At 58.1% G+C, this 17,323-nt stretch overlaps 1 protein-coding gene across 9 annotated transcripts in view; it reads left to right on the top strand.

The window, feature by feature from the left end:
- DNM1 (dynamin 1) overlaps nt 1-17,323 on the top strand; it is a 42,350-nt gene that overhangs the window by 3,402 nt on the left and 21,625 nt on the right. For 5 of the 9 annotated variants that reach the window (XM_079790874.1, XM_079790870.1, XM_079790869.1 and 2 more), the window contains exons 2-10: nt 8,947-9,020; nt 9,336-9,485; nt 9,825-10,028; nt 10,250-10,348; nt 10,444-10,604; nt 12,711-12,853; nt 12,976-13,111; nt 13,268-13,335; nt 14,438-14,576. In XM_079790874.1, the coding sequence (XP_079647000.1) occupies nt 8,947-9,020; nt 9,336-9,485; nt 9,825-10,028; nt 10,250-10,348; nt 10,444-10,604; nt 12,711-12,853; nt 12,976-13,111; nt 13,268-13,335; nt 14,438-14,576 (1,174 nt within the window). Of the gene's footprint in view, nt 1-8,946; nt 9,021-9,335; nt 9,486-9,824; nt 10,029-10,249; nt 10,349-10,443; nt 10,605-12,710; nt 12,854-12,975; nt 13,112-13,267; nt 13,336-14,437; nt 14,577-16,199; nt 16,339-17,323 lie in introns of all 9 variants that reach the window. The other 4 variants (XM_079790876.1, XM_079790875.1, XM_079790872.1 and 1 more) reach the window with 1 other exon arrangement.

The raw sequence follows: 17,323 nt of genomic DNA, 5'->3' as shown, positions 1-17,323 counted from the left end.
TCATGATTACCAGAAGCTTTTGAGTAGTGGAGTAACTTGAGCTGATTCCAGCAAGTGTGTGACTTGGGGGAGAGGGGCAGCAGAGGGGCAGGAGACAGATGAGGAGGCTGCTGCAGTGGGCAAGAGGTGACGGGGCTGGACCAGGCTTTGGCAGTGAGAGGGGGAAGTGGGGTTCAGGACATATCTTGATTAGGGATGGGATGTGGAGGGTGAGGAAAGGGGATCAAGACGACGTCGGCGTCGTTGCCCCGGTGGGTGTTGGTGCCGTGAGCGGAGCACAGGAGGAGCGGGTGTGGGAGCGGGGGGAGATCAGGAGTCTGGTTTTGAACATGTTGAGTCTGAGGGGTGGGGTAGGCAGTGTGGGAATGCAAGTCGGCGCTCAGGGGGGAGGGGGCTGGGAATATAAATTTGGAAGTCATTCTTGTCGAGTAGATGAGCTCATCTTGAGGATATTCAGACGGAGGAGTGTGCGTGGGCCCCCAGACACCCCAGGATTTCATGAACAGATGCCCGTGCAGTGCCAAGAGTGGGGTGTCCTGGGACAGACTTCCAGGCGACAGCGCCCAGGTCTCTCTCACTCTGGTGCCCAGGCAGGTGGACAAATGGGTAGGACCCACCCACCCTCCCTGCCCGCTTGGCCCCTGGGGAGACCAAGGCCGTGGGAACGTGGCAGAGGGGCCGGGAGCTCAGGCTCTGGAATCAGACCGCGGTTTGCAGCTCAGCCCTCCACTTGTAAGCTGAGCCCACTCAGCCGCTATTTTCTCATCTGTAAGATGGGGATAATCTAGCACCTCCCTCACGGGATTGTGGGGAGTGTTGGGATAATGCCCAGGAAGTGCTCCAGGGAAGATCTGGCTGAGAGGATGTGCCAGTTCTGTTCCTGCCTGGGCATAGGTGCAGGCTGAGAGGGGGCCAGGGTGGGGGTGGGGGTGGGGATCTCCATCCAGGGTGTGTGGCAGGGGCCTGGGGAGGGAGCCTCTGCCCAGAGCCCAAGCGGCAGCCTGGGAGGCAAGGCTTTGGGCTTCCCGGTGACTCTGCCAGCCCTGCCTCCTGCCAAGGCCCCTTCCTCCACATTTTCATCCCCTCACAGCCTGGCACTGCCTCTGGCTTCTGAGAGCATCTGTCTTGGCTAGCCCCCGCCCTTCCCACTGGGGACAGCCCATCCTCACTACTTTGAAATACACCTTAGCTGTCCCATTTCCCAGATTTGGAGACTGAGGCCAAAGAGAAATGGGGGGATAACTGAAACATTATAGGTAGATAGTCACTGACCGTAGGGGGCAGAGGGGACTGACGTCTCCTTGGCACTGGCAGCATGCCAGGCCCTCAGGACACAGCTCTGAGCGAGCCCAACCCATCCCTGCCCTCGGGGGCTCACAGCCAAGCCGGACAGACAAACCCTAAAGCACACCAAGAGCCCTGTTTGTGTTTGAAGGAGCCGGGTATGGAGGGCGGGGAGTCGTCAGGGGGCCAGAGAAGGCATCTGACGTGGAGGTCTGGACCTCAGCAAAAATGAGGCCTTGGTTTAGGCAAAGGGTGAGCACACCTGAGCAAAGGCCCAGGGAGCAGAGGGACCAGGAGGCCCCAGAGAGCCCCCTTTGCTGCCTGCGGGGCAGCCAGGCTCTGCTCAGGCCTCCCCGTGCTCGGAGCCTGCACCTGCCACGTGCTCAGCCACGTCTATCGCTGGGCTCCTGTGCCAGCCCAGCCAGAGGACATCTCCCCCCCCCTTGTCCCCCCGCCCCTGCCTACCCCCTGCCTACCCCCCGCCCCAGTGGAGCTGGATGTGAAAGGTGACTCTGCAGCCGCCATCAGCCTCTGCATCTGTTCCTGGCGCCAGGAGAATTCCCAGGCCTTGGCCAGGGTCAGAGGGTCAGAGCCTCAGGGGAGGGGACGCCGGCGAGCTGATAGGGACAGAGGGACAGGGCAGGAGTGGAGGAAGCGTCGTGGACAGTGTTGTCAGGAGTGGAACAAGAGCCGAAGCGGGGCCCACGGGCCACATGTCTAAACGTCGCGGTTATAAACCCAACTGTTCAGTACCGTGCTCTCTGCCCTCGAACCTCCACCCGCCTGCCTTCCTAACAGCCTGCAGGCCGGTCTGAACGTAGAATTTCTGACCCGCGGAGGTCCGGGACGGGCTATGGGGGCCGCTCCTGTGTCTCCCCACTCCATCCTGTCCCACACGGGGCTCCTGGGCCCCAGGTGGACCCCCAACCCTCATATCCCAGCTCCATCCGTGGCCCCAGAGAGGGTCCCGCTGGGCCCCGGGACTGCCTCCCGGCGGTGAGGACGGCACATGGGCAGAGGCTGGCCATGGCCTGAGGCTGTGAGAGAGGGGATACCGGGCTCTCATGTGGCCTTGGAGGGGCACATGGGGACCCCTGAGGCCCCTTGCTCCGTGCCCTGTGTCCCATTTCGCTGATGGGGAGACTGAGGTTTGGAGCAGGGCAATATTTTAGTGGTGGAGCCAATGACAAGAAAACCCAGATGTAGCTCTGGGTTGAATGACGGGAAATGTCCGTGATGGCTGCCACCTAAGTGTGGAGCGGAGCCCCGTGGGTGTGGGCAGGCGAGGGGCCCCTGCCTTTGTCTCTCTGAACCTCAGGTTCTTCCCACTGAAGGCAGGGACCCTGTTTCCACCAGCCTCACACAGCCCCGCCAGCACGAGTCAAGAGGGTGCAGATTTCTTCAACAGCTTGGCTGAGGTAACACTCACATGCCAGGAAATTCACCCCTTTTAGTGCACTCAATGGTTCTGAGCATCTTTACAGAGCTGTGCAACCATCATCACAATCTAAGTTTAGAACACTTCCATCGCCCCAGGAAGAAACCTCCCGAGGCCGAGGATTTGAAAGCCCCCGGCAGCATCCCTGGCCGGCAGTCAGCGCCCATCGGCGTTTGCCATGGTGATTATTCTCAGTGATAACGTGTTTACAGTGGTGGCCCCAGGTGTGAGGGGGGTGGTTGCGTTGTCATTTTAAAACACTTTTATATATTTTCTGAATATTTTATTGACTTTATTGGGGTGACATTGGCTAATGAGATCATATAGGTGTCAGGTGTACAAATCTATAACACACCATCTGTATATTGTGGTGTGTGTTCACCACCCCAAAAGTCAAGTTTCCTTCCACCACCATTTATCTCCACTTCCGAGTATTTTTTTAAATATTTTATTGATTTTTTACAGAGAGGAAGGGAGAGGGATAGAGAGCTAGAAACATCAATGAGAGAGAAACATCAGCTGCCTCCTGCACACTCCCCACTGGGGATGTGCTCGCAACCAAGGCACATGCCCCCAACCGGAACCGAACCCGGGACCCTTCAGTCCTCAGGCCAACGCTCCATCCACTGAGCCAAACCGGCCAGGGCCCGAGTATTTTTAAAAAATATATTTTATTGATTTCAGAGAGGAAGGGAGAGGGATAGAAACATCAATGATGAGAGAGAATCATGCACGCCCTACACTGGGCCGGCAACCCGGGCATGTGCCCTGGCCAGGAAGTGAACCCTGACCTCCTGGTTCATAGGTCGACGCTCAACCGCTGAGCCACGCTAGCCAGGCTGAATATCTTTTAAAGGCAGAACATAAGATTTTTAAAAGTAGGGGGCACAAGAGAAATCTACTTCCATTTTAAAAATATAAAAGCATCAATACCTGGAAGGAAGGAAGGAAGGAAGGAAGGAAGGAAGGAAGGAAGGAAGGAAGGAAGGGAGGGAGGGAGGGAGGGAGGGAGGGAGGGAGGGAGGGAGGGAGGGAGGGAGGGAGGGAAGGAAGGAAGGAAGGGAAAAAAGAAAGAAGGAAGAAAAGCAAGGCAAAGAAGGAAGGCAGGAAGGACGGAAAGATACAGTGGAAGGAAAGATCACAGACTTTCTTTAGCAGAGAAAAGGGTTGTTGTGGAGACGGCCTGAACTTGGAGTCAGAGTCCTGGGTCCCTGTCCTTCCCTGTCACCACTCACACTATGATCTTGTGCGACACTCTTCCCTTTTTTTTTTCTTCAGTTTTTTTTTTTAATTTCAAGAAAAACGATTTTAAATCTAATAATGTTACATGCAATCAACACCAAGTATTCGAGAAAATTCTCTTACATATAATAATGTTACAGGCAATAGACATTAGCGTTTCCACAATGAGAGCGATGGGGGAAACGAGGAGCTCATCTTCAAATCGTTCTTTCGGCCAACAGGGGTGCCGGGAGTGCCCGGTAGATGCCAGGCTCCGTGCCCGGTGCTGGGATATGGTGGCAAACAGGACCAGCCCCATGCCCGCTCTCAGGACAGCAGAACATGAGGGAACGCCGGAGCCAGGACTGCCCTGAAACCCGCTGCCGTGTGGTGTGGGCGCGCCCGGGCCGGGGCAGCAGGAACAGAGCGGGACTTGTTGCCCGGAGGCGGCCTCACCTCCTCCCAACTGTATTTCTTGGCCCACCTACACCCTCGCCTCCACCCCAGCTCCCTGCTTTAGAGGGCACCTCAGAGCCTGCTGGGCCCCGTGTCTCCCACTTCCTGGGGCAAATTTGGCTGGAAATATCCTGGCCCACTCTTCCAGCCCACCTGCCAGCTCCCTCCTGCCGCTCCATTGGGTGACCTGGTTGTGGGAGCCCAGCCTGTGTTCTCAGCAAGTTATCAGACTTTATAGTCCTCACAGCTACCATTTATCAGGCATTATCTTACATAAGCCTCACAGCAGCCCATTTTACCGATGTGGAAACTGAGGCTCAGAGAGGTATGGTCATTTAAGCCACACAGCTCCTCAGTGGCAGCTCTGACATTCAATGCCAGGCCTGTCTGACATCAGAGCCCGGGAAATAGGAGACTCTAAGGATGACCGCCACTGGGTCCATGCCAGGCCAAGCATGGTGCTCTCTGGCATGGTCTGCATTCAACGGGATCTGGGAACCAGGGTCCCTGAGCTCTGGGCCGGATCTCAGGCACCGGAGTAGGGGTACCTTTCGCATACTTTCTCCGGACCCCTCTTGGGTGGCAGCGCCGATTCAGAGGGAGCATGTGGCGTTGGGAGGTGCTGGGAGGTGTTTATTTCATCCTCCCTCCCGGTGCTCCAGGTTTGAAGGTGCCTCTGCAGATGGCAAGGCGAGGCCTCCCTGGGAAACCACCATCTGCCCAGAAGGAGCAGGGAGAGCTGGCCTGCCATCCGTCCCGCCCACAGGCCACGAGGCTGGTGGGCCCAGCACACTCTTCTCTGGGCGCCTGCTCTGTCCTCCCTCCGGCGAGCCAGGAGCTGGGTGGGAGGAGCAGGGGCGGCACTGGCTGGAGGCTGGATCAGGACTGAGTCCCCAGGCAGGAGGCGATATATCTATATTTTTATTGATTTTAGAGAGAAAGGGAGAGATAAATAGAAACATCAATGATGAGAGAGAATCATTGATCGGTTGCCTCTGCACACCCTCCCCCACACCCTCCACCCCGGGAATAGAGACTGCAACCCGGGCATGTGCCCTGATCGGGAATCGAACTGTGACCTCCTGGTTCATAGGTCGACGCTCAACCACTGAGCCACACCGGCCGGGTGTGATAGAGGACTCTTACCCAGAGAGCTCAGGGGCAGCGTGTCCAGGGGAAAGGCTGGAGCTGAGGAGCTGCCAGGCCTAAGCGGTGCTGCCTCCTTCGAGTGTTGCCAGAGCACCTACTATGTGCTGAGCCTGGGCCTAGCGAGGGAATCCGGCAGGGAGCAAGGCACTCCGTCTAGACATGGGCACCAGCAGGCGCTCTTCGCTGCCCGTCCAGGTGGGGCTGAGAAACAGGCCTCCGGGGTCCCATCTTAGCCACTCATCTTACCCCGCAGCCACTGGGGGGAAGTCGGTGCACGACACCCGGTTTAGATAATACTGGCTCACAGCTGAGGACGTGAGATCCAGAGAGTGAAGCAACCTGCCCAGGGTCCCCAGGCTCGGGAATGGCCAAGCGGAACTCGAACCCAGAGCCTCTGCCTGGCATTGGCCCCTACCACTAAGCCAGTGACCCTTAAACTTGGAAGGGAACGTGAAAATCGCATGGAGACCGTGTTTATTTGTGGGGGGTGGGGATCGTGTTTAAAATCCAGATTCTCTCCTCCCCTCCCCTGCACCCCGCCCCATGAGATGCTAACGCAGCATGTCTGAGAAGGGTGCATTTTAACAAGCTGCCCAGGGAATCCTGATGCAGGCCTGGAGAGGGCCTCGCTTGGAGAGCCTGGGCCACGGCAGAGCTGGGGCTCCTCCCCACCCAGGCACCCCCATCCCCACCTGGCCCTGGAGATGCTGGTCTGAGGGGCTCAGCTCCCACACGCGGCCCTGCCCTCTAATCTCTCCTATAAGCTGCTTGTCCTCTAAGTAGCCCTAGGGAGCCAGTGACTTGGGGCAGCCCGGCCCAGACCCCTGACCACCCCCCTTCAGCCTATCCCGGGGCTCCCTGCACCCCTCTGTGGCTCTTCTCGGACCTCTACCCCTCGGGCCTGCCAGGGCTGAGTGGGCCCATCTGCGTAGGGTGAGGCCTCCCAGGGAAGAGCTCCAGGGAAAGTCCATGTCTCTGGGTAGGGGGTTCTCTGTGGGGAGTCCCATCCTTTCCAGCCCCTCCTGAAGTTTCCATGGCAACTACTGTTGCCATGGTACTGCTGGGTGCAGAGCTAGTGCAGAAGACGGTGGACCCCAGGCCCGCCTCCCCACCCTGCGCCCTATAAAAATAGATGTCCTATCTTCACAACCCCGGGAGATCCCAAATACTAGGGGGTCACCCTCCCACAGGAGTCAGTAAGGGGCGGGAAAGATAGAGACAGGAAGCCCCCCGCCCCCCCCCCACCCCCCGGGTAATCACCCCTTCTCGGTGCTGCCTGGTGCACCTCCGCTCCAGCACATATCACACTGCATCGCATTATCTGTTTACTCGTCTGTCTCTCCCACCACAGTGTGAGCTCCTCGGGGTGGGAACTGTCTGACTCATCCCCTCCCATCCCCAGGGCCCAGCACTGGGCCTGGCACAGAGCAGCTGCTCCCAAATATGTCCTAGACGGAAGTGAACTCAATTACATAAAAAGCCAAGCCTGGCTCCTCGGGTTTAGTGAGCCACAGGGTTTGACAGGGAAGTTCCCAGGCTCTGGGGTCCAACAGACACTTGGGTTTGGATCCTAGCTCTGCCACCCCCTACCCGGGTAACCTTGGACGAGTCACTCCACGTCTGAGCCTCCGTTGTCTCATCTGCAAAATGGTCATTTCCTGCCCAGCCAGTGTGGCTCACTGGTTGAGCGTTGACCTATGAACCTGGAAGTCACGGTTTGATGAGCGGTCAGGGCACATGCCCGGGATGCAGGCTCGATCCCCAGTAGGGGGCGTGTAGGAGGCAGCCGATCGATGATTCTTTCATCATTGATGTTTCTATCTCTCCCTCTCCCTTCCTCTCTGAAATCAATTTAAAAAATATATTTTAAATAATAATTTCCATACCAGAGCACTGTTTTGGGGGACCTGTGGTTTCAGTCAACATTAAGGGCCTCCTGTGTGCTAAGCCTTGTGCTGGGCACTGGGGTACAGTGGTGGACAGAGGCATGCAAGCCGTGCCCTCTGAAGCTCAGGTTTGCAAAGGTGAAAAGTCCTTGCCTGGCACTTAGAAATGATGACTAAATGCAGGATTTCTCATCCTTCTTCCTCATTAAAGTGGCTGTTTCCTCCCCAGTAGCTTTTAATCTCCCCGGAGGAGGGGCGGGGTGAGGACAGGGGATGGAGGAGGCCTCCCCAGGGCTCCAAGAAGAGGCCTTGAACCCAGGAGCCTGGGCCTACTCTGTTTTCCCCAGAACTCTCTGCCCCAACCTGGGGTGCAGGAAGCTGGGTGAATCTAGGTCAGGCTCTGGGCTGGGCTGGGGGGCAGGAGGCTGGGGTTCTTTCTCTGGCTCTGTCCCAGCCCTGTATGACCTTGAGTGTGTCTTTTCCCCTTCCTGTGCCTCTCCATGAATGAGGGGGCTGAACATAGTCCCTCAGGCTCCAGCCCGTTTCCCCCTTTTCGGGGTCCTGGGGGTGCCATGACCATGGGTTCCAATAGCCTGATCCCTGAGAGGCCTCCACCCTCATGCTTGTGCCAGCCTGGGTGGGGCCAGGGGGCGGAGAGGGCAGGGATGAGAAGAGCTGAGCGGACAGAGTGAATCTGCACCCACGAGCGTTAGCCGAAAGGACTGCTGAGATTGACATGAGCACAGGCAGATCCCTGTGGTACAGACATCAAGTCTGGGGGCAGGGGGTGATTTGGGGACCCCTCAGTCCAGTTCTTCTGGGGAGCTGGGTCTGCATGGGACTGAAGGGCAGGGAGCTTCCACTGCAGAGTCAAACAGATCTGGGTCCAGGGTCTGCTCTGTTAGACACTGGCTGTGCAACCTGAACAGCTCTGAGCCTCAGTTTCCCCACCTGTAAATGGGAATAATGATAACTCCTAACCCACGGGGCTATTGTGTGGAGCCCATGAGAGATTGCCCACAAAAAGCCTGGCATGCCGTAGGCACTGAAGAAGCAGGAGTTCTTCTCCTTGCCTTCTACTTCCTCCCATCCGCCTCGTCCTCACCCCAGGCAGATGGGGCCCGGGAAGGGGAAGTGAGATGCTGCCCGTCCCCACGGCGGAAGGGAAGGGCGAAGGTGTGGCTCCGTTTCCTTGGATCCACTCTGTGGCCACTGGACACATGCACGTGGGGCACCCTGCGCCTCCGTTTCTTCTGGCTTGAATGGCAGCAGCTGGGTGGGGGCAGACCTGAGACAGGCCTGGGGACTTGTTGGTCTTGTCTCCTGGCAGCTCAGATGCATGAATTCTGTGACCCAGGGAGCTGGGGGAGCTCTTTCCCACCTTTCTCAGCTGCAGGCTGCCCTGAGCCACCTGAGGCCCTCGGGCTAAGGTGCGGTAGGGAGGGCTAGGGGATGTGTGGAGCTCCGAGTGGCCGGACAAGTGACCCGCCTCTCACCTCTAATTCACTGCAGAGACTTCCTGCCCCGAGGATCTGGCATTGTCACCAGACGCCCCCTGGTCCTGCAGCTGGTCAATGCCACCACAGGTACGTGCCCTCCTCAGCCAGGCTGGCCTCTCCAGCCCCTCACCCCAGCCTCAAGGAGAGGCCCAGCATAACCACTGAACTAGCTTGCCGGGTGACTGTGGGTGGGGCTCCCCCTTTTTGAGCCTCAGTTCCCCATCTGGACAGTGGGGATAACAATGCATCATGGGCAGGAGGCGTTGTTATGGGCAGGGAGGAGCGGGCGGTGTTTGGGATGGGGTTCTATTCCTGGTGGGAGGTGGGACCCAGGTGGGCTCCGGGCTATGACGCTCAATCTCTCTCCCTCTCCAACACCTCCACCCCCTGCCTTTGGAGCAGAATATGCCGAGTTCCTGCACTGCAAGGGGAAGAAATTCACCGACTTCGAGGAGGTGCGCCTGGAGATCGAGGCTGAGACCGACCGGGTCACCGGCACCAACAAAGGCATCTCGCCGGTGCCCATCAACCTCCGAGTCTACTCGCCGCACGGTGAGAAGTCCTGCCAGGGTCGGGCCTCTGGGGTTCCCTTGCTTAGCCTCGCCCCTGAGGACCAATTTCTTGGCCCCACCCCTTTGCTGGCCACGCCCCTCCAGCAGACTCCGCCCCACAGCTGTCCTCTGAGCATCCACAAGCCCCACCCACCAATGACCACGCCCACCCTGGCCACGCCTTCCCCGGGCCACCGCTTCAGCCCAGTACCTTTCCCTAACCCCGCCCACCTGCGGCCACGCCCCCTTGGGGTCCTCTCCAGCCCGGCCCTGTTCCTGAACCCGCCCACCCACGGCCACGCCACTCGCCTTGAGCCCGCCCTCTACCCGCCCTGTCCAGTGCTGAACCTGACCCTGGTGGACCTGCCCGGCATGACCAAGGTCCCTGTGGGGGACCAACCCGCGGACATCGAGTTCCAGATCCGGGACATGCTTATGCAGTTCGTCACCAAGGAGAACTGCCTCATCCTGGCCGTGTCCCCGGCCAACTCTGACCTGGCCAACTCCGATGCCCTCAAGATCGCCAAGGAGGTGGACCCCCAGGGTAAGTTTCCGCCCACAGCCAGCGAAGGCGCAAGGCTTCGGGGGTCTGATTTACCCCTTTCAAAATGCTTTCGGCCACTCTGTGGAGAATAAATGGCGCAGGCCGTGGGTGCTGGAGGGAGTGGGGAAGATGGGGGCAGCCGGGTACGAGTGGGAGTGCCAGGGGCCTCCTCCGTGAGGGCAAGTGCAGGTGTAGACAAACCTCTCATCGCTGCCCTCCAGGTCAGCGCACCATCGGGGTCATCACCAAGCTGGACCTGATGGATGAGGGCACAGACGCCCGCGATGTGCTGGAGAACAAGCTGCTCCCCCTGCGCAGAGGTAGTCCGCCCACGCCCCTGCTCATCTCACTGCCCTCCCCCTTCACCCCCACGCCCTACAAGGCTGGTTGACCCTGGCCTTGACCCCATCCACAGGCTACATTGGGGTGGTGAACCGGAGCCAGAAGGACATTGATGGCAAGAAGGACATCACGGCTGCCCTGGCCGCCGAACGCAAGTTCTTCCTCTCCCACCCATCCTACCGCCACTTGGCTGACCGCATGGGCACGCCCTACCTGCAGAAGGTCCTCAACCAGGTAGGGGCTCAGGCCAGAATGAGACCCGGGGAAAGCAGCATGAGAACAGAATCACTTAAGTGTGCTCTGTGAGGGTGACCAGCCGAGGTTAGTATCCCCATTATGCAGATAAATAAACTGAGACCCAGAAAGTAAAGGAGCTTGCCCACAGGCCCACAGTGAGATGGCAACGGAGCTTTGCTGACCTTTCCCTGTCTGGGGCCTGGGAGGGGAGCCCTGGATCCCCCCAGGATGGAGAGAAGACCAAGATCTTGTGTGGAGGGTGGCCCTGGCCATGGCTTGGGTTGGGAGGCCAGGATTGGCATGTACTCGAGCTGAAGACCTTGGTTCTTCCTGAAACGGGGGGAGGCTGGTCTGGAAATGGGGATGGCCACCCCAGGGGCTCCCCTAGGATGTTTCGCCATCTGGACTGGGGCTTCAAGAGCTGAAGCGTGTGTGTGTTGACAGGAGGAAGGCAGTGGGGAATGCAGTGTGGCATGGGGCAGGATTTGGGAGTCTGGAGGCCACTGACCTGGGTTCCAACCCCAGCTTGTCACTCACCCACGGAGACTCTGTCCAGCTCTCTGAGCCTCTATCTCTGCACCTGCACATGGTGGTCATGGTGATAAGACCCTGTCTCATCGGGTCACTGTGCAGGTTCAGGGAGGTACTGTGTGTGAGGACCTAGCCGGAGTGAGCCCCAGGGCTTGAAAAGGGGCAGCCTGCCTGTCATCCCTGCCCCTGCTGCATTTTAATCCTCACCTGAGGATATGTTTTCATTGATTTTTTAAAAATATGTTTTTATTGATTTTTAGAGAGAGAAGAAGGGAGATGGATAATAGAAATATCCATGAGAGAGAAATATCACTGATCAGCTGCCTCCTGCACACCCCCTACTTGGGATGGAGCCCACAACCTTGGCATGTGCCCTGACCGGGAATCAAACCAGTGACCTCTTGGTTCCTGGATTGATACTCAACCACTGAACCACACTGACCAGTTGTTTTCATTGATTTTAGAGAAAGAGGGAGAAGGAGAAAGAGAGAGAAAAAACCTGGATGTGAGAGAAAAACACCGATCGGTTGCCTCCTGTTCCCACCCCGACTAGGGATTGAACCCGAGACCCTTCCATGTGCAGAGCCGGCATGGCCATGGGTGAACCTGAGAGGGGGCGGTGAAGGGTGGAGAAGACAGACAAGAGAATAAAGCTGGGGCTAGGTGGGACGTTGCCCTCTCTGATGGAGAGGCAGCACCATGGCCTGCAAGCCGAGTCTTTATTTTATAGCCAGATTCCACGAGGCAAAGTAAGGGGTGGTCAAGATGTTTACAATGTTCTTGTGGGTTTCGAATCTACTCAATTACATGCACCCAATCAAGCTTTGTTTACTTGCTGCACCTCCCGCAGCCTATATCACTCAGCCACGTGGGACCACAGGTTCAGGTTCGGACCATAAGGTCAAGCTTACAACTATAGCCTTTGGCTATGATTGTGCTGGGACCTGCACATGGCTTTGCCGTGAGAGGATCGTGCCCTCTCATTAGTCCCAGGCTTGAACCTGTCCAAACGCTATAGCTGCTCTCCATACTTGTGTATATGAGGCAATGCTCCAATCAACTGAGCCACCCAGCCAGGGCGCCCCTAATACATTTTGTGTGGCCCTCGTGGTATCTAAAAATACTAAATTAGTCAAGCCTGGTTATCGTGGCTCAGCAGTTGAGCATCGACCTATAAACCAGGAGGTCAAGGTTCGATTCCCAGTCAGGACACATGCCTGGGTTTCGGGCTCGATCTTCAGTGGATGATTCAATAAAAATATTTTTTAAATAAAAATATTAAATCAGTCAAAAAGCAGGTAATCTCAAATAAAAATCTAGATTTCTGTTTCTTTGACAATTGAGTCCCTCACTCAGTAATTCAATTAACACACCTCCGTGAGGACTGCTGAGTGCCAGGCCTGCCCTCAGACAGCCTTGGTTCTGGTGGGCAGGGCCAAGGCCCCTCTTTAGCCCTCCACCTCCCCACAGCCACAGCCCCCCTGGCATCCTGGTCCCTGCCTGGCCCTGTGGGCGTTTGGGGTTTGTGACTTGTGACCTTGGCCTTAACCCTTGTCTCACCCCCACCCCCAGCAACTGACGAACCACATCCGAGACACACTGCCCGGGCTGCGGAACAAGCTGCAGAGCCAGCTGCTGTCCATTGAGAAGGAGGTGGACGAGTACAAGAACTTCCGTCCTGACGACCCAGCGCGCAAGACCAAGGCCCTGCTGCAGTGAGGGTCTCCCCAGCTCTCCACGCCCCGTCCCTGAGTGCGCCTCCCCCCAGCCTCTCCTCTCCCGGGGCCCCCTCCGCTGGGCTGCTGCGCCCCCTCAGGGCACACCACTCTCCCCCCAGGATGGTCCAGCAGTTCGCTGTGGACTTTGAGAAGCGTATTGAGGGCTCAGGGGACCAGATCGACACCTATGAGCTGTCGGGGGGAGCTCGCATCAACCGCATCTTCCACGAGCGCTTCCCCTTTGAGCTGGTCAAGGTAGGACAGGCTCCCCGGGGGCCGGGTGGGGGGCGCAGGCCTCTCCCATGGATACCTGGGTCCAGGTGTCCAGCCCTGGGAGTGGGGCGGGCCCCATCTTGACCTCCCAGGTATTGGGACAGGCCCTGACGGGCCATCTCTCAATCTCCTACACAGATGGAGTTTGACGAGAAGGAACTCCGAAGGGAGATCAGCTATGCCATCAAGAACATCCATGGCATTAGGCACGTATTGGGACCAGGGAGGGGGGCCGAACCCCAGAAGGCAGGGGGTCTAGTGCAGAGGCACAGGGAGTGATGAAGTGAGCCTCCCTCAGGAAAGACCAAGAGCCCTGGTCCCCTATCCCCTCAACCTCAACTTTCTGGCTCCCAATTCTGACAGGCTCGGGGGCGGGGGGAGGTGGATGGGAGGCCTGGGCCACCTGCTCCCTGCAGCCTGCCACCCTCCTCTGCTGTCCCTGGGAGCAGGGCCTGGAGGCTGGACGAGCTGGGCAGAGCCCAGGCCACAGGTGGCCAGGTAGCACCCTCTGAGCCTGGGCTCCCTGCCCATCTAGGGTGAGACAGCTCCCCAGTTCCCTCCAGGCGGCTGCACAAAGCTGCCCAGCAATGGGTAGGCCCTGGGGCGGAGCATCCCGGTATTGGCCTGTGTCCTTTAGGATGGAATGGGGCCTCTCAACCCTCCAGACCCTCCATAGTCCCAGGATCCCTACGTGGGCCCCATTCTACCCCACTTCTCACCTTCTAGCCTTCTAGCTAACCCCAGGCCTGTGGACAGGAAGGGGGCCTGGGAAATAGACTGTTCCTTAAAAGCTTAGACCCCCTTCGGGGACCCAGATCTACACAACAAGGACATTTGAAGCACCTGCTATATGCCAGGCAGTGAGAGACCAAGTTGCCCCCTGCTTTCAAGCAAGTTCAATTCCAGGTTTGGCAGGGAATTTATAGACTGATAACTGCATTGGCCGGGGCACAGAAAAAAGAAATCTCTCCTAGTCCTAAAATAAAACGCTCTATTCCTGGAAAGGCTCTTAAAGAGAACCAGTTCAGCAGTTTTCCAACCACTCCCGGCCACAGAACCTTGTGTATGAACAGAATCGTAAGAGGAAGCAAGACACGAAGGCAGATATAAGCAGACCTTGTCTTGTCCCAAAGAGCACCGGTTGAAAGTCCTTCTTCCTTAGAATCCCACCTGCCCATTTTACAGATGGGGACACTGAGGCCCAGAGAGGGGTAGGGGGACCCGAGGGCAGAGCTCAGGGGGGGGTGTGGGGCCCTCCTGGCAGGAGCTGGCCTGTGACACTGCCCTTCTCCCGCTCCGGGCGTTCAGAACGGGGCTCTTCACCCCAGACATGGCCTTTGAGACCATTGTGAAAAAGCAGGTGAAGAAGATCCGAGAACCGTGTCTCAAGTGTGTGGACATGGTTATCTCGGAGCTAATCAACACCGTTAGACAGTGCACCAAGAAGGTAACCCCGCGGCCCGCCAGCCCCCGCCTCTGCCCCGTCCCGCACTGCTGACAGGCGCCCCTCCCCACGCCCCCACTGCCTCCTGGTAGCATGTCCAGACCTCGGCGGGGTGAGAAAGGCCGGCCACCACAGACCGGGACAGGGGGGCTCTCTGAGGGGGCCTCACCCACCCTCCTGGCCCCCCGGGCCCAGGACACCAAGGGATGAGATGCTGGTGAGATGGCAATGATCGTGGCTATTCACCCTGAGAGCCCATCAAGAGCTCCCCAGCTCAGGGAGAATAGGGCTTGAGGGGACCCTGCGCCCCCTCTCTGCCCTCAGAGGTGGGCCATCTTTGGGGGCTCCAGGGAGGGGTCTTGGGGAAGCCTTGGCGCTGGAGACGGTTGAGAGACAGGACCTTCTTGGGTGCTGCTCTAGGGGCCTGGTCGGCCAGAGAGGTGCAGAGGACCCGGGTCTAGCAGGTCCCCTGACTCCCCGCTGTCCTTCGTCCTCCCCAACCCCACCCCACCCTCACGCAGGACCCCCACTCAGGACCTTCGCCTTCCCTTCCATCACATCTCCTTCCAGAGACAGCGCCCCCTTCCATCTGCTATGCCATCCGAGCCTCGCAGAACCACCCAGGAGGGCAGGGCAGGGAGGACGGCCCCCATTTCACAACAGGAAAGCCGAGGCTCAGGACATCCAGGCCATGTTAGCTAAGAGGTGGCAGAGCTGTTACTGTAAGCCACGGCTTTGGACTCCAAGTCCAGTGCTCATTCGATTCCACCCCCAGCCTCCCTTCCTCTCCTCTCCCACTGCTGCCCCGGCCCCCCTCTCTCACCGCCTCCACTCTTTCTCTCTTTCCTCTTCTCTCATTCTCTGTTTTTTCGAGCTGAGTGCCTCCAGGGCCCTTTGGAGGAAAGGCAAAGGGTGCCCCGGAGGAGAAAGGGGGGGGGGGGCAGAGCCGGGAGCTGAGAGTGGAGGTCAGGCAGCTACACTGCAACCCCAGGGGGCGCCGTCTGCTCCTTGGCCATGGCCATGCACATGGAGCCCCCTGAAGTTGTGCAGGGCACAGGGCACAGCCTGGGCAGCCGATGCAGCACCCCTGGTGGAAGTGGGGGATCGTGCTGGGCTCTGGAGTCAAGGTGGAGTGAATGCAGGAGGTGCTGGGAAACCTGGAATTGAACAGAGTGGGTGGGCGGTGTTCTCGCCTTGGTCAGCCCCTTAGGAGGACCCTAGGCTGTGACCAAGATGCATTGGAAAAGAGAGAGGGGCAGGCTCAGTGCAGCTGAGGAGCGAGGGACCCAGGGGCCTTGTACGGAGCAGGGGGGTTGGTCCTTCAGAAGCACCCCCCCCACCCCCCACCCCCCACCCCCGTTACCCACAGAGCCTGGGGGATGCTGGCAGCACCTGGGAGGCGCCAACCCGGGGGGCGGTAGGGAGGGCCGGGTCCCATGCTCACATTGTCTTCTGTTCTCTCTCTCTTTCTCTGTGTCGGTGTCTCTCTCTCTTCCCCATACCTGTGCCATCCTCCACCCTGACCTGGTCCTGCTTGGCTTTCACTCTCCTCCTTCCCCACCCCACCCCTCCGCCCCCCACCTGTGGCTGCTCCTCCTCTTATCCCCTCCTCCTCCCTGGGTGCAGGACGGGCCTCTTCACACCTGACCTCGCTTTTGAAGCCACAGTGAAAAAGCAGGTGCAGAAGCTCAAAGAGCCCAGTATCAAGTGTGTGGACATGGTAGTCAGTGAGCTCACGTCCACCATCAGAAAGTGTAGTGAAAAGGTATGGCGGCCACCTGGGTGGGGCGGGGCCTGGCCTCCCTCCCTCACGGCTACTGCCTCCCGTGGGCAGAACCATCTGCTGAGCAGGCCTGGCAGCCTCTCAGCCACCCATGTGGACGCCCATGCTGCCAGGTGATTCTGGCCTGGGGTTTCGTGCCAGTTTATAGCCCTGGGTCTACTAGCACTCACAGTCCCTCAGGCCTCCATCTCGCCCAGAAGGCTTCACTCCAGAGGCCTCTCCCACCAATAGGAATAACAATAGCGTTGATGATAAGGAACAGGCAGCTATTTAGTGAGCAATCGCTAAGTGCCATGCACTAAGCTAAGTGCTTGCCTGTCACCTGACTTAATCCTGTCAACAACCCTAAGAAGTGGTAGTATTATCCCCACTTTACAGATGATGACACTGAGTCTCCCTAAGGAAAAGCAGCGTGGGATTCAGATTTGGGAGGCGGAGGGAAGAGATCTGGGATCAGGGCCTCCTGGCATAGGGGAGCCGTCCCAGTCCCTCAAAACCGATTTGCCTCAAAGCCTATGGGGTGACTCCTTTTACATGAATCCATGCGCATGCGGCAGGGTCAGCCTCTTAGGAGTCACCTGTGACCTTTTAGATGCCTTTTTCCTATTTGTCTGCTTTGGAGCCTTTTGAGGATTTTTAGCCAGATTTCCTGAAGCAGTTCTTCCCAGGGCAGTGCCTGGGCGTCAGCTGTCTGGGGGAGCCTTTCCAGAACGCAAATGCTGCCCCCCTCCAAGCAGGCTGAACCCGAATCCCTGGGGAGAGCCCGCTTGGCCTGTATTTGAAAAACTCCCTATGCTGGGGGGTGGGGGCACATCTGATTAACTTCCCTTTTCAAATAAGCATCTCAGTGCTCCTGGCTCACACACAATTAGTCCTGTGCACCCATTTCACAACCCCGTCTCCTTTTAGCCCACTTTTGTGTCAAATGGGGAGAGACTCAGCCAATGAGCATCCTCTCAGTGCCCGG

This window comes from Cnephaeus nilssonii, assembly GCF_951640355.1.
Source record: "Cnephaeus nilssonii genome assembly, chromosome: 14".
Lineage (NCBI taxonomy): Eukaryota > Metazoa > Chordata > Mammalia > Chiroptera > Vespertilionidae > Cnephaeus > Cnephaeus nilssonii.
This window is presented reverse-complemented; position numbering and strand designations above follow the sequence as displayed.